Consider the following 16,716-nt stretch of genomic DNA (forward strand, 5'->3'; position numbering starts at 1 on the left):
CTCAAGTCAATTACCACCACCGGACACCTCCTGGCTCGCCCGGAAGAGCGTCATCCTAAAGAAAAGGCCCAAATCACTGTGTCCAAAAATCCCGTTCTCAGTACCCGGCGTTGCAGGTTGGGGCAAGAAAGTATTTCAAGGAAACGGTGAAGGAGCACAAAGTTGGTGTCAAAATTAGCGAAGCGCAGTGGCCAAGCACTGCGAGGCATGTGACCACAAGATAGTGACGCAATCATGGTTCGCTGGAAACCAAGCCAAATACGCGCACAAATACGCTTCACTCCTGGCGCGTTCAGCAGATGCCAGAAAATATTAATGGCTGCCTCGGAAACGTTCGCCCTTCCTAGATTTGCAGTTTAGGTTCAGTGAAGTAGTTGCCAACTATATGTGTGTTTAAAAGCCAAGCTAGCTGCAACTCGCCCGCTGCCATAACTTGATGAAGAAACCAAGTAAGGTTGCGGTGTTTTTTTGCAAAAACTCGGTTGGCATTCATTTCTGTCATAAATTTGCATCCGAAATCAACGTCGAACGCTTTCATTTTAATTGCTTAGCTAGGATTAAACGAGATGCCGCATATGAAGAGCTTCGATGCTTGCTTGCTTTGCTTTGCTTTATGGTGCTTTGCTCTGCTTGCTTGCTTGCTTGCTTGTTTGCTTGGACACGTCGAACCGAGTATAAAATCACTAACCGAGCCTTACTGAGGACGTCTCAGGCGGTCTGGCCGCACCTAAGCTGAGGAGAGCGACGCATGCTTAAGCCTCTATAAGGTTTCTTCAGGGGCTAAGTGAGCATGTTTCTACTTTTAAAAGAGGCGCTTCTTCGGAATGGTGACACGCCTGTTATGCGCGAGGAAATCAATGGAACTGTGTCATGGTTCAGCCGCGTCTTTTCGACAGAAATCTCCAGAGATCACACTAGGACAAGCTCTGCCTGTAGCCGCTCTTACGAAAGTGTTTCGAGCAGAGTAAGATTGCTTTAGTCGACTTGAATTCTTCGTCACAGCAGCGAGCGGTTGCGCTGCGAGCTTGTGATCTTGCGGAAAACAGTGGAAGACGACACAGTCGCGGCCGTAGTTGTTCGTGGACACGAACGCAGAGTAGTACCTGTTTAATCTGATTCTCAAGGTTGGCTGACACACTTTGTACGTCACAACGCACGCAGTACGAGGAACAACGCATGCAGCACGAGAAACAACGCGCGCTGAAAGCGCGCTCGGGTGCGCCGAAGCATCCCCGGGTCCTCAACATGACGTCACGCTGGCCGACATGGACGAGGTTTCCTTCTCCGCTGTTCCCCTCTCCGGCGCTCGCGCGGGGCGCGGGAAATTTAAACATCGCATTTTTAATTGGTGATTGCGCCACTGTTTTAGCCAAAATCGGAAAAATAATTTCACAGACGTGATCAGCAATGACACTACTTCAAAACCCTAGAAGGTTAGCTGATTCGAAAACCGCCTCAGTATCCCTTTAAAATCCGGAGCCCTCCACTACGGTTCCTCTTACCATAGCCTCCAAGATTTGAGGCTGCTCTTTCTCTCTCCCTTCTTTCACTCCTTCCCTTCATTTCTTCCCTCGAGCGCGGTTGAGTTTGTTACTGCATCTTTCCGTTAGTATAGAAACCTATTTCACGCCTTTTTTTTTTTGTGAAGGCAACAATGATGGTGCAGTTTAACGATTATATGTTGATGATGTGCGCCTTCGACACGGACTACCAGACGTGTATTAATATTGTCTGAATGCACCTTAGAAAAACAAGCATCCCAAAGAAAGCATACAGGCGCCGTGGATCTATCTATACGCAGAAGGATAGATCCTCAACAAGATGTAATGTTGCCTACACGACAGTAACAATGTCTTCCCAACCGCCACACATCCCATAAACAACAGTGCGAACAAAACTATTTTTGTTATTCGATAAATTCTATTCCATAATTTTTTCCCGTGCATTTTGACTAGCTGAAAAGACGCCAAATGGCGAAGAAAGTGGAACATGATCAAAATAACCTCCTTATTTAATACAAGTGCCTCGCGTGCTCAAGACGCAACGGACATCAGGAGCTATAGCTCCTGATGTCTGTTTCGTCTTGAGCACGCGAGGGGGCTTTCGTCAAGCAGGCGCTTCTGCATTGACTCACAGAGATCGTCAAGGAGCCGTGTACAACGGAGGCTAAAACCGAAGTTTACCGCCGTTCCCTAAAAAATAAGGGACCCTGAAACGATGTCCGCCAAGATAATAGCACGAACGCTATATCCCAACAGGGACGATTCGCTCAGCGGAGAGTCAGTAGTGTGTACAGCTCGGCAGTTATGGAAGCCAGCGAATCATGCTTACCATCGCATATGCTTCCGTACAATTGCTTTTGAATTTACTTTAATTTGGAAATTCGTTGCTTTACCTTGATAGTAGCGACCTGCCCTGCGCAACATACCAAAGACGAGCAGTTCATTTCTCGCGAGGTCCTTCCTCAGTTCTCACGCATGGCCGACGTAGATTCGCGAGAAACTGTTCCTACTGGCGGATCGCGCAGTGAGAATTCCTGCGCTGCACTTCCCAAGGGTCAAGTAGCGTAAACACGCTACAGATACGCCCATGAAATTTATCTAGTTTCGAATGAGGTGATCTCTGAAGCTTCACAGCGCTCACAGATAATGATTTTTTTTTTAATTCAAAGGAAGACTATACCGGCTTTATTGTACTGCTTTAAACAGGAGTGAGAGACGAGTGAGTGCATCTTCTAAAGGAAAAGAAATAAAAAAACACGGTTGGCATGATACGCTTTTTTTCCGACGCGCGGTGCCCACAACTACGACGCCGACGGCTTTCGACCGAACGAGCTGTATACGCTCGTGCGTAAAAAGCTCCACAACACACAGAACCTGTTCATTTCGCAATACAGCACCGCCGGTATACAGTACGTATGTCACAATGCACTTGTTATCGCAGTGGCGCTATGCATTTGTCACCTGATTTATGCTTATCTGAAGACCCATGCTGATACATTGATACAATGTCCGCCATAGAGTAGCGTGTTTTAATCTCGACTTGTCGGGGCCCTAGTTTCCTGTGCACTGAATTGCGCAAGCTTCATCGCATAGGATCGGAAGTTCTCTTATCCATTGGCAGCCTTGACTTTTGTCTTGTCTCTGCTCGCTCGCATGCACATCATATCATGCAGAACAGCGTTAAAAGAAGGGCCGCAGGAAGAATGGCCAAGACAATTCAGCGCGTGGTTACTTATAGCAGTTAACGCGAAATTCACCGACAGATGGCGCGCAGCTGGAATGAAGTATAGGGTGCCTCAATGGCCATGAAGTACACATAAACTGCAACCGAACGGGATGTCCCAGAATTGCTCGTGAAAGGGCCTCCTGGCTTCCGCTTGTCTCCACAACCTCTTGATATGGCTTGTGTGGTTTTTACTTTCAAGCCTCCTGGAAGCGGGGTTTGATCTGCTGCTGAAGTAGTCGTCGTCGCTTCGTTGGATGCGGCTAGTGCGACGCGCGTCTGTTCTTTCAATCTTTCATTTCGTATCTCTTTCACCGCTCTTCTCTCCTGCACTCCGCAATGACAGTGGCCTTCCTCTTCATTCTTCTTTCGTTAGCAGCAACAACTAGGCCGCCCTGCCCAGACTGCATCGGCCGACTGCCTAGCAATTGGACAAACGTCGTTTTCTGGTCGGCCATGGGTCATCGGCCGATTGGCGGCCTACGGTCGGCCACGTACCAGGTTGGGCGGAAGCCAGCCAAGCGGCAATGCATGCGCTGACTCACGGCTGGGGTATGTTGATCGCTGCGCCGTTTTAGCGACGGATAAAACCTGCGTGTCATTCTGCGACAGCTCGTTCTCTTGGAGGGGGGCTGCGTTGCGGAGAAAGTCGATCTAATATGCCTCATATGGACTGTAAATAGAATCACAAAGTCATAAACGCGAAAACTGAAAGGACTGAGACGCACTGAAAAGCAGGAGAGCAACACACATGATCTCCCTTTCAGCGTCACGCATGCGCTGCCGAGAGATGGCGCCATGGTATGCACTCGCGTTCACTAATGAAACAAATAGAAAAGAAAAAAGAATTAGTGAGCCATAAAGACAGTGAAAGTAAAGCTAAAATAATGGTGGTACTTTCAGGGAATGGGATGCAGCAAAAAGGAAAAACATTAAATGGAAAATCATCAAATCGGAAAGAATCAAATGTAAAAGCACGAAATGTAAAGCCACCATGCTAAAAGCACATTCTGCTTACATAATTTATCTCAGCGGGCTATCTGAGCTTATGTCAATTTTTTGTAGAAGGTCTGTGTCTCCTTCGGGAAGCTTCAACATAGGTAGCGGGTGTGTCATAACCAGTGGATGAGAGGCATCACCAGCTCCAGTGAGGTTTGGCGTTACGCGTCGAGCGCACTCAACGCGTATAGGGCACGGAAATGATTTTAACAAGGAGCACACATCAGCAACAATGACCGGGGAAATCGCCACGAGGCGCAGCGACCGAATTGCGTGGTTTCTGTATGCAGAAGTCGGGCGGTGATGCAGCACTGTGGGTAAACATTCTGAAACGGCTACAAGCTATGCGAGCACAGACGAACTGGCGCACATCACGGAGAGCTGTACAAACAAGACTGGTGTGCAAAACATTATCTTCAGTGTTCGCGTCAACGTAAGCTTGAAGCCCGCGAGCCATCTGGAACTGGGAAGGGTGGGTGGGGGGTGCTTATGGCACTCAACAATAAGCATGACGCATTCGATTGAGTGATCGGTTGTCAGTGACCTGGTGACGCAGTCATGCATTGGATACGAAGCTGATCCTGGAAGTAGAGGATATGCCGGGTAGCTTCAGGTGGCGCGCATTATGACGCTGTTCGTAGGAGAAAGGGGTCAGTGAAAAAAAAAATAAATTTCTCACTGCACACCTGCACTGGTTACGGTTTGACAGCATCCGCATTGTCACCTAAAGGTTGATCCCAACCATTTCAATGAATGAATGAATGAATTAATGAATGAATGAAAAAGTTTATTGGAGATTTGGGAGGGGGATGTGTGGGTGAGGTCCATAATCTGGCACTCCAGCGGCTGCAGCCACTGTCCGTGATTGTGCTGCGACGGCCTTTTGGGCCTCGAGCCCAGAGCTGGACAGGGCAGCCACCTACCCGACTTTCGCTTTCTACACTGATCTCCACGTGGTGCTTTGTGCGATGTCACAAATTCCTATTTTGCAGTTCATCAAACGAATAATTTATGATGATGTCTTATCGCCGCGAGATATATCGACGTCAGCATTACATCGAACTTATTAGTGGATGAACGTATGCAAAAAGATAAGCGGAATATTATCTAAAATAGATCTCTTATCATCGATCATTGGCCACAGGTTCAAACCGTCCAGCCTTTGTGGCATCAAAATCCCACGTGTAAAAAATGTGGCGTAGCGAAGCCGTTTCTCGCGTAATTATGTCCGTATATTTTGGGTTTACGAGCTTAGGAAGCCCCCCCCCCCCCCCCCACCACCAAAAAAAAATGACAGGAAAAGAAAACAAATGAGTAGTGAAATATAAATTAAAAATATATTTAATACCTTAGCTTCATCAACAATATCTACCCTTCGCTTACCCTTCTGCTTACAGCCGCCGCGGTGGCTCAGTGGTTGTGGTGCTCGGCTGCTGACCCGAAAGACGCGGGTTCCATCCCGGCCGCGACGGTCGAATTTCGATGAAGGCGAAATTCTAGAGGGCCGTGTGCTGTGCGATGCCAGTGCATGTTAAAGAACCCCAGGTGATCGAAATTATCCGGGGTCCTCCACTACGGCGTCTCTCATAGCCTGAGTCGCTTTGGGACGTTAAACCCCCATAAACCAAACCAAACCTTCTGCTTACTTTTACTACAGCGTCAATCTCCGTGAAAATGCGAGACAAATGATGCCAACAGCAATACATCTCCAGAAGGAGTGCTCCGTGCTTCGTTCTTGAGGCGCTAGATGCAGCTTTGATTTCGGATACGTATACCTAGCCCCGAAATGGCTAGGTAGTCGAAATTATTCCCGAGTCTTCAACTACGGTACCTCTTTCTCTCTTTCTTGTAACATTCTATCCTTCAGCCCATAAAAATAATAAAAAAATGTTTTGAGGAAATTAAAGGGTCAGTAACTGTCTGACTTTTAGGGCGTGCTAACACATTTCCGCATCTCCACAATTTGAACAAGATTAGTCCCACAAAATGCCCAGGTTGCAGTCTTTGGTGCAAAGGAGGCCCCACGCACTATCATACCTCACAGGAATTCCAGGATTGATTGATTGGTTGATTGAAAACTTTATTTAAACAATGGCAATTAGCGGAACCGTGGGTGGTCCGCCTATACTCCGGCAGCCCACTGGCCTGCGCCGCAGCGTGGGCCCTGCGAACCAGTCGTCGTTGCTGGTTGGGGTCCTCGCTGTGCAGAATGGCCTCACACTGCTCCAAATTGGGATTCGCAAGTCTGTCTATGGCAGGATTGAAGTGGCATGCCCACACCATGTCAGGAGCTGGCGCTATTTCTTCACAGTGCTGGGTTTGTAGAGTGAGGGGTACTACTGGTGGACTTTAGTTACGAGTGTCTGTTTGTAGTCGGCCGCGTTGTCTAGAGTTTCGTGAGGTGTAAGAATTTGCAGGAGCTGGTTGGTCGATATCCGTATCCAGAGCTCCGCCGGCGGCAGCTGACGGTGTATAGAAGAGAACTGGAAGAAAAATTGGTTTTCGAGGGAAGGAAATTGCGCAGTAACTGTCTCACATATCTCGGCGGACACCTCAATCTCGCCGTGAGGGCTGGGTTAAAGGAGCCGGGAGTGAAAGCAGAGAAAAACAGGTGTTGTAGTGGAGAGCTCCGGAATAATTTCGACCACCAGGGGATCTGACATCACACAACACACGGGCGTCTTTTGCGTTTCGCCTCCATCGAAACGCTACACAGGAAATTGCTAGACAGGAACATATACTTTGGGAATGCAAGGGTAAACCCGCGCCCATAGAACTCCTACCATCCTCGGCGTTGTCCACGCCAAACAGTCGAAAACCCACGTGACCTAGTGACGTCATCGGCAGTGCCAGCATCATCAAGAAAGAAATTATAAAATTTCTCCCAGGCCGGCGTGAACAGATTAGCATCGCTGGCCAGTCCATTAGAACACAGCGCCATCATCGCAGCGCAGCACCCCGGGCGCTAAACTCGTTGTAGTTGGCCTCAAACAAATGGCGCCTACCCACAAGGGGCATTGGCCATGACCAGACGGTGACTACCAGTTTCCTAGATTACATGCGACAGAAATAGGATTGAGATGATATCCTAAATTTGAGCAATTCTGTTTCTGTGACAGAGATGGTTGAGGGTGGTAATGGGGCCAAATAAGTTTAAATTTTCGAGAGGTGAAGAACAAAAGCAAAAGCAAAACAGAAATAGGAATAGCGAAAAAGAGAAGTCCGAAATAAATGAATAAAAGGGTATAATGAAAGATCATGGTGGGAGCGGTTTTGATTCTAGAAGAAAATTTTGAATGGCGGAGCAAACATTACCATTGGTCCTAGCATAAGAACTGGTTGTCAATGATGATGATAATGATGTCCTCATGCTTCTCTCCCGCTGGGTTTGGGTATCGTAGTCTTCATCAACTTCTATGCGGGCGGCGCGAACGGATCAGCTTCGCTCAGATAAAACGGGGAAAACAATAATTTGTTTATTCCAAAAAAAGGCTACCGCCTTCCTAAACAGGAGCGGAGGCGCGATAGAGTACATCTCACAAAAGGAAATAAATAAAGAAAATGAGGGCACCGCAGTACACAACGCCGGTACAGTTCACAAACGTATCACCGATATGCAATGCATACATTACAATGCACTTGTTATCGCAGTGGTCTTGTGCACTCGTCACCTGATTTTGTACTTATCTCAAGACCTATGCTGATACACTGACACAATGTCCACCATAGAGTAGCATGTTTTAATCTCGACGTGACGGCCGCCGGTTCCCAGATACTTCATTGCCTTCATGGCAACGGCTTGAACGCTCTCCTTTGCATAACTGCGTTCTCTCCCCTGTCTGTGCATTGCGTGAAAGGCGGACGCGAAAAGACTATAGCGTCAAATTTGCTGTGGTTCAACTCGGCTGAACCTAGTAAGACGAGCGAAAGCTCTGTTAAGCATGGTTAGACTTGGTTTAACTTTTAAACTTTATTGCGTATCAGTGGTTTGGCTTGGACGGCGACGATACATCGTCGAATCACTAGTTCCGGCACGTTGTTCTTGCATGGCTTTGTGTGAAGGTAAGCACACGCCATACGCTTCCCACTGGGCACTGAAACTCCCTTGGAGGTCCTGTGGACGTTTAGGACGTCCGCGGGATGTCCATGAGATTTCCAGAGTCCATTGGGTTTTGTACAGCGAACGGCGCGTCACGCGATTTCCGGCAGTTGCGAGAGTGCCGTCGGCTCTACATACGCAGCTGGGGCGAGGCGCAGCTAGTCACGTGATTCGAACGTGTCACGTCACAGAACGTGTGGTGGGAATTTCCGGTGGCAGAGGGCAGTTCCTGGGCTTCTAGGGAGGTGACGCCGCTGGGCACTCAGCAGCGGGTTGCGACTCTGTCACGATCGCGCTTCAGACTCAGCCCCCGCTGCACTGCTCTCCGCACTAGGTCGGAGTGGGGAGATATTTCCTCCCCTGGTGCTCAACGTTGAGTGGACTGTCCCGGTTGTTAGTGGCAGAGTTTAACTTCGCTAGGTGAGTCAGGGTCTTAGTAAACGCACTGCCATTTTTGTAGCGAGAGCTACATTGGCCGTACTCTCGCCGTTTCGCTGTGGCCGTACCGCGAGCTGAGTCGTTGCCTAGCAACCGCCGCAGCTGGCAGCGCTGCTCCATCTGGCATGACGTCAGAGGAGCAGCCGGTGAAACGCGTTGCAACAACAGAGGAGGAGCCGGCTCAGTGGGATTCGTCGGCAGATATGGAAAGTGGGTCGGAGAGACTGAAAGAAGCCAGGCTTCGTCGTCGGAACGAAACCAAGAGCAGGCAACGAGCCGAGACGGAGGAAGAACGAGCAAACAAAAACAAGAACAAACAAACAAACAAAAAGGGGGAAAAAAGCAAGAACAAAGCTTCCCATCAAAGGACTGTGTCGGAGCCATTGAGATGGCTGCTTGCTACTTCACCGACCATCGGGCCGGGCGTCTTTGAGGGAGTTGAGAAACAACAAGATGAAGGCTTTGATAATAAATGCGTTACACTTTAAAAATGTCTAGTCCTTAAAGTAAACATAACCTACCGATAGGTAACAACAAAACCTAAACACTGAGACGTACCAAGCTAAACAATAAAGATGTAACCGTAGAGATAACCAAGCTAAACAATAAGATTAACCGTACCTCTCACTATGCACATCCAGGCATAACTGAGTTAAGCCACAGCCAATTTTTTATTCATCAAATGCTCTGCCATGGTGGAAATTTCTGACTGGGAGGATATCATGCTGGTTCCAGCAGCTCCTGGTCCTGGTAGCTGCAGGGAGTGTGTTGATAAAGCTCAGTTGAGTGTGCTGTGCGATAAGCACAGGTGTTCTCCCCCCCTCAACCTCTCCACCATTTTCAGCATTGGTGTGAACCACCTGACGGATGTAGCCGCACAACTGCACTCGCTATGATTCCCCCAGTTCTGCCGTGGCTCATCAGTATCGCACGCTAGCCTGAGAGTGTCGCCACTCTCCAGATCAACTGTGTGGCATAAGTTGCAGTCAGAGTTAGACCATTCCGCTGGATGATTTCAAGGTAGGCATCATCAGGCACAATGAATACATTGGTGGTCTAACTGAGCAAGTATTCCTCTTCGAAGCAAACACTTCTACTCTAACCTCACCGGTTAACCTGGTGTACAAATGAAGCTGGAATCCACACTATGTAGGTAGCAGGATGTGTTATCCATGTTATCACGGTAAACTTGGAAAGGAAAAAAGAGGGGAAGGAGTAGTAGACGAAGAAAAAGCCTAAGAATATATGGACTTCTACAGGAACTCCTGCGAGAGTACTGTAACAAAAGACACCTTGTTGCACGAAGGGAATATCTACTGCATTTAACTCAGTAGGTTAGCTGAAGCATAGCACAAATCATAGCCTGTAAGCCAATTCGTCTCTCAATTACATGTTCCAAAATGTTCAGTACGTACGCATATATGACAAAAAATGAAATCATAGTAAAATGTGTTCTGTACATGTCGTCAAAGTCACAAAAGTTTCTAATTGTAAAGGTGCCACATTGCACTTTGTGCGACATTCAAGCTTTTAGAGCAGAAGATCACGTTTACTGGAAAAGTAAGGTTGATCTTATTGTGTGGGAAATCTTGACATGACACAAATAATAGTCATGATTCCACCATGGTCATCCTAATCGGAATGCATGCTAACAGCACTACATGAACAACACACCTCTGACATGTGATATATGGTGGTAAGCTGAAGTTCCCAAATTGCAAAACAGTTTGCAGCATGTGTCACCGTCGCTTTTTCTTGCATGCATTCAAATATCATTTCACACGGCCTCATGTTTTAATGCTGCAGGTTTCATGCCACAGTACTTGAAAACTCAAGATTACTTGTATGGCAGTGAGTTATTTGAGCCATCAATCACTACTTAATTCAGATAGTATGTGACTGGACTGCTAGCAGGGAAAACTACCAATACGCACACCTTACAACAAAAATGGTTTATTTCAGCTTATGACAACAGCCAACCTATACAAAGCAGTCTTCATCCTCATTGTAGCCAATTGCAGAATGTTCGATTTGAAATTGGGAGAGGATATCCTTCAGGCCAGGCTTTGGTTCAGGCATACTTTGTTGGAAATCCAAAATGGCCTGCTGAGCTGCCGAGCGCCACTGGTCAATCAGGTCGTCAATGGGCTCCTCTTCATTCTACACAGTAAAGGCGCATTGCGGCACTCAGTTTAAATGCATAGCGGATGTGGTACAACATGGTTTTTGTACTCAGAGTTATTAGCTGAATAGAATGTGCACTAAAAGTGGGAGCTGGAGGTTCAGGTCATTCAAGAGTCATCATTTGTAATAGAAGCACAAAAATAAAGTGACAGGAAGGTCCAGGACGTGACTGTTACTAGCACCGGGACATTTTGGTATTGCGTATCAAACACATGGACTAGTCCACATAAACACTTGTAGAGTGTCTTTGGCTGTTTGGATGTTACCCGAGATAGGGCACGCATGCTCTCTAGTACAGAGTCTGTTGGAAGCAAGTGCACAATGAAAGTTCAGTCCTCTGTCTCACTGTCTGCATGATTCTTGACAATGGTAAACAATGTCTTATCAACAAGCACAGCTAGCCTGCCTAGCAGCTAATAACAATGCACTGCAGTGCTTTCTTTCCCGTCTTTGTTATCAGACTGGGACTTCAAACTCTACCAGTTGCTTAGTCCACTGCTGTGTCTGGCATGGTTTAATAGGGCCATCGACCTCATCTGGAATAGCCTGCCCAGAAGATTAACAGGCTAACATCTCCAGTGATGGTGCCTTAGCAGCAAAGGAAAATAAGACTTAATCATGCTAGACCGAATGTTATTTTGATCTCATATAGATTCATCTACAGAGGGGTTACTATGTAAAGTGCATAGATTATCGGCAGAATTCATTACTTCGTTGAGGAAAAGAGAGCCTGACAAAGCCTTACCTTTTTACGATGAGCTTTCACTATGTTCAATTGTCTTAGGATGCCTTCTTTGCGGGTCACTTCTTGCTGCACGTCCGCTATGGCTTTCCGAAGCAAGGCTACTTCGTTTTTCTGCATCAGAAGAATCAGAAGAAAGGAGACAACTTATCAACTTATCGTGGGGCAATACAATGTCTTTTTAAAATGTTCTCTTAGGTGTATCAGAGCAGCTCGCTTATTGCAGGTGTACATCTAAAATGCTTCCGTAGTGCTGAACGCTGCACACAAATACCTTGAGGGACTAACAGACGTCTTCGACGTAATTGCACAAAACGGGCAGAATGCGGGCTAGCATCCGTGGTATCGATTAGCCGAAGCAACTGTGCAAAGACGACGACTTTCGGGTTGCCACACGGCAACGTGGAACGCGTATAACGAGCAGCGTTCATTTCTGTAGATATCAGATCAAGCAAAGCCTCACTATGAGTAGATATTGATAAGTGTTTACCATATCTTCTGAAGTTTCTGGCCGAGGCACGCTTGGTTCCTGTGTCGGCGTCTTATCCATGCTCGAACAGTCACGAAAGCTTCGGCAGAGCGCGTATTACTGTGAACACATATTAAATTCGCTGTTATTAGAATGTCTTTTATGAATAAATCGTGCTGAACAATAACGGCTAATCCCAGTTACGCTTATCGGACGTGAAGCGCACGTTGCAGTTGCATTTTGGGTTGCCCGCCGTGTTTGATGCTAATGATGATGCTTGGAGCTCAGAGCGCTCGGAGTTCGCAAATCACACCAAGTAAGAGCACTCAGATTTTTCAGTCTTTAACTGAAACCACTTAAACATATGCGCACTCTATGAATGATAGTATAGTTATAAAACAAATACAAAATAGAATGTTTTCGGTAATTAGAACGTAACTTTCTCAAAAGATGTCGCAACAACGCGTGAATAACGGAAGATATCATCATCATTGTTTTATATACGAGTTTAATTATTAAATTTATTGGACCAATAAAATCGACATAAAAGCATAACTAGTTTTCATGAAATAATATCAAGAGAAACAAAAAACGATTGAGGAATTGAAGAATGAAAGCATGCACTGAAGAAGCAAACTAGGCTAATGAGAAAGAGTGAAACTTGCGTATTACGAAGTAAGCCCATTATAGCCTATTCTTAATGATAAAATAATACCTGTCATCGGCCCAACATAAAAAAGAAGTGACTAACCTTTCTGTAATCACTCGGTTGATTTTGTTCGAATAACGAGGCGAAGCTAACGAAGCCATTGCTGGAGCGCATCATTACCACTGCGAGAGGAAAAGTAGTTCTGTGCAAAGGGAATTAAAGTTGTTGTTTTTTTAAAGCTATCTTAGTCTCTTAACTTTTGAACACTTCTTGAATATTTTTTACATTAGTTCACCACTTCTTTTGGTAAGCATTTTGCGCTTGTTACTCTTGTTTTGTCGCAAAGCGCTCTTTGTTCAAAAAGGCGCGAGTGTGTGAGGCGGTCTCGGACGGACCCATTGCGGACGGCGGTTTTTGTTGAATGGAACATATCCGACGCTAGCGAACAGCATTGGCGGTCTTCTGCAAGTAAGTAACGTCAAGCTGGCGGCGAATACAATTTTGTGTGCTTTCTTCGTGTCCAACTTTCGCCGGCGAGATACAGTGTCAGTCCCTGTTACTGTGTGCTCGCATGCGTAGTTCACTCGGGAAGTGTGCCTGCGAACTCTGCGGCCGTTAGTTGCTCTGCTTCAACATATTTACGGGCTACAGACAAATTAGATATGAAAGCCGGAAACGAAGACGAGAGTGGTTTCGTGCCTTCCAGCGCCAAAATGCCCGAGGTGGAGAAGACTCCGCCGCGGAGACAGACAAGGAACGCGCGGGCCAGTTTCTATGGGGATTCGGCGTTGGAAGAGCCAAATGACGACAATGCCGAAAGACAGAGCCGTCAGCAGGAGCTGCTGCAAGAACTTCATGCGCAGCATATGGAATCTCCCGGAACTCCGGGAAGGAAGTAGGTTGCCTTTTGAACCGCATGTCTTGTTTCGGTTACTGGGTCGAGTGTGCGTTTTGGCTGTCTTAATTGTCGGCAGAAGTCATGGACTGAAGAAGCGTTAACATTGAGCGCGAAAGTTTTCAGCCTCTGTTGAGAGTGTTACAGACGGAGGGGGCGTGACAGGGGGGCGGGGAGGATGCATTGAAGGTCTTTAGAAATGTCTGGCACCAGCTGCGATCAACTTTCTGCAGCACATTGTGAACGGAAGAACTTAATTTTAGAGCCCTATTTGCACTCCACGCTAAGATAAATGCAGCCTTATTATGAATGTGCGGATTACGGTACATCACAATATGAAGTGCGCTCTGTATGGATATAAAACAGTTCAATTGCCTCACTAAAATTGCATTGGTCATGTTCGTTGGTCATAATAGTTGAACGTTCGGGCCTTTGTGTGTGTTTATGTGTGTGCATTTCCAGACGCAAGTCGGTGGGACTGGGCCCGCCAACATTCTCGGATGTCCAACTGGCTGAACACTACTCAAACTGCATTCGTCTATCTAACGAAAATGTGAGTGAGCTCTTTTTCAAAATCGGGAAGCGAAGGTCCTACCGAGCTGCCTTTGGTAACAGTTCGGTGAATTTTTCGTTTCAGAAAATTACGATCAAGAATGCGTTCCATCTGCACTTAATTGACCTTTTGAAGAAGGTCCTGGAAGAGAAAGATGGATCAACAAACTTCCAGGTTAGAATATTTTGTTCGTTTCCTTTGTAACACTGCTATGTAAGATCAGCTGTTCACATCATCATGGTGGCCTGATTCTGTTTTGTTTTTTCTCAGAGCGCTGGTTGTTCACTGGATGCGAGTGCAAAGATCTACGCGCATCGTGTGGACCATGTGCATTCCGAAGCGCTGCATATTGCTGGAGAACTGGGAGTCTCTTCAAAACTGAGGAAGCGTGATCTGAAAGGTAAATATAAGCCTTCCTTGCATCATTTGTACAATACTTGACGTGGTGCTGTAGAGAATGTATTTCAGAGATCCATTTGTGTACTGTCAGCCACAGAAGTTTGTGGGATTTGCGGACTGCAAGCCTCGACACCACGCTTGATGAAGGCATGTGGCGCAGCAATGCAGTTTTGCTTCGCTCCACCACGCATCACAGATCCTGAAAACTTCTGTGCCTGACAGTACTTGTAGTTGTGTGGTTCACGGCGACCATAGAGCACTTGGTTCTGAGGTGCGCAGAACTCCGCCCAGCCCTCCCAGAGGGGGCAGCAACGGCCATAGAGATAGCGCTGGGATTTACTGGGAAGGACGGGCGAGTGGATGGGAAAAGCGTGACAGTGACGAAGGGGAGGTTGGAGGATTGGTGGCAGAAATCAAGGGAGGCGTGAATTTGGAGGGTAAAAGGATAGACAGACTAGACATGGTAAGAGTGAAAGGGAAAATAAAAATAAATTAACAATGGGGGAAGTATAGGCTAGGTGGCGAAAGCTACCGCCCGGTACATCCATCCAGCTACCAAAGTCATGATCTTAATAACAAGTCTAAAATATACTTTCAACATCTGTACTAATTTTGTGAGCCTGCCGTGGTGGCTTGGTGGTTGCTTCTCTCGGCTTCTGCGCCCTAGGTGGTGAGATAGAATCTCAGCTGGAGTCGCTGGATTTTTTTGCAGGGCAAATGCTAAACACGCCTTTGTGTAGTACAATGTCTGCGCATGTTAAAGACTATCTGGTGGTTGCAGATCATCTGGAGCCCTGCACTACAGTCACATAACCGATGTGCAGCTTTGGAATCTTGCATTCTACATACCATACTAAACTTATGGTGGTACTCATATTGCACTGGTGTGGTGACACCTACACCTCATTTTTTTTTTACCTTTTCTAGCTTATCAAAGCTGTTAAGTGGGTGTAGTCCCTCGCTGTGATTGGAATACGCTAGTCTGTTGAGGCAGGACAGCTTCACTTTGTTATTAGTGGAATGTTCTACCAGGAGAACATTCGGATAAACCTGCGAGTTTATGCTCGCGAAGACGAGGAGCATACATTCACTCTGTAAGGGTGTAGCTTGAATACGTAGCCTCTGTCAGTGCATTTTGTTACCCTTACCTACCATGACACTCTCGCTTCTTCCTAGGGAACGAAGGAGACGAGGACAATCCTGACCAGCCACCAGCACCCGGCAAAACACCTGCAAAGAAAACAAAGAACCGCGTGAGTGGATGCTGTGTGTGCGTATGCAGAGTGCGCATGAGGTGTTGAATTGCCCATACCTTGTGAATGTCTTGCATTGCACTGGTTGGTGGAGGAGCTTGTGGCTTTTCAGTCTGCTAGTGATTCAAATTTGTTTTTATAATGCATGTATCATAACAAGGTGGCTAGCCCTCAGGGTGTGGCAACCAGTTGGAGCAACCTTTAGAAAAATGATGCCTCATTTGTAGGGGTGTGCGAATAGCGGTTTTTTGGTTCGAAGTGAATAGCAATTTTCTTCGAATAATTTCGAAGCGAATAGTTCGAATAGTACTTCTGGCACTAAAAAAAGGCTGAATGACAGTAGGAATTTCCAAAACCATTTATTTTCCTAACACACGGTGCCATTACATACTGCACTGAGGCTTTATTTAAAACCATGTTTCAAAATTTTAAGAGAGCACCTAAAGTGAGTTATATAACACATAAAAAATACCGCCTGCTTTCTAATAAGAAATTAGAGATAAAATACAAAAAAAGACAGTATAACAGAATGGTGCCAGTAGTACAACCAATAACTGAAACCATAGGAGTAACTGCACTACACTGCAGCAAGAGCACAATAATGAAAAAAAAAGGACATTCTGCACTACCGGTGACCAGTGGTCGAACGGGTCAATGTCCAACACTGAGGTAGGCAATCACGTTCGGTGCACTGACTTGCCAGTTGCGTTGCTTGCGTTTCTATAGTTTAGGATCCTCACTTCTTGGCTTGCATTGCGCCTTCTTTTCGGTTACGCTGATGGGACTGCTGCGTCCAAAGATGTTAAAATGG

At 46.6% G+C, this 16,716-nt stretch overlaps 2 protein-coding genes across 2 annotated transcripts in view; one reads left to right on the plus strand and one right to left on the minus strand.

The window, feature by feature from the left end:
* Positions 1-10,698: 10,698 nt before the first annotated feature.
* On the minus strand, positions 10,699-12,427 carry LOC149331501 (swi5-dependent recombination DNA repair protein 1 homolog). Its single transcript, XM_089555505.1, has 3 exons — positions 12,178-12,427; positions 11,691-11,801; positions 10,699-10,921 (listed from the first exon to the last, which is right to left on the minus strand). Exons 1-3 carry the CDS (start codon positions 12,235-12,237, stop codon positions 10,742-10,744), a joined length of 351 nt encoding a protein of 116 aa, XP_089411631.1. The 5' UTR covers positions 12,238-12,427; the 3' UTR covers positions 10,699-10,741.
* Positions 12,428-13,116: 689 nt separating this feature from the next.
* The window catches only part of barr (non-SMC condensin I complex subunit H), a 31,797-nt gene continuing 28,197 nt past the window's right edge, over positions 13,117-16,716 (plus strand). Inside the window, exons 1-6 of the mRNA XM_089556687.1 lie at positions 13,117-13,273; positions 13,512-13,700; positions 14,163-14,253; positions 14,338-14,427; positions 14,524-14,653; positions 15,829-15,905. Of these exons, the coding sequence (XP_089412813.1) occupies positions 13,519-13,700; positions 14,163-14,253; positions 14,338-14,427; positions 14,524-14,653; positions 15,829-15,905 (570 nt within the window). The 5' untranslated portion in view covers positions 13,117-13,273; positions 13,512-13,518. The remainder of the gene's footprint in view (positions 13,274-13,511; positions 13,701-14,162; positions 14,254-14,337; positions 14,428-14,523; positions 14,654-15,828; positions 15,906-16,716) is intronic.

This window comes from Amblyomma mixtum, chromosome 8 (assembly GCF_055824585.1).
Source record: "Amblyomma mixtum isolate Tamu chromosome 8, ASM5582458v1, whole genome shotgun sequence".
Classification (NCBI taxonomy): Eukaryota; Metazoa; Arthropoda; class Arachnida; order Ixodida; family Ixodidae; genus Amblyomma; species Amblyomma mixtum.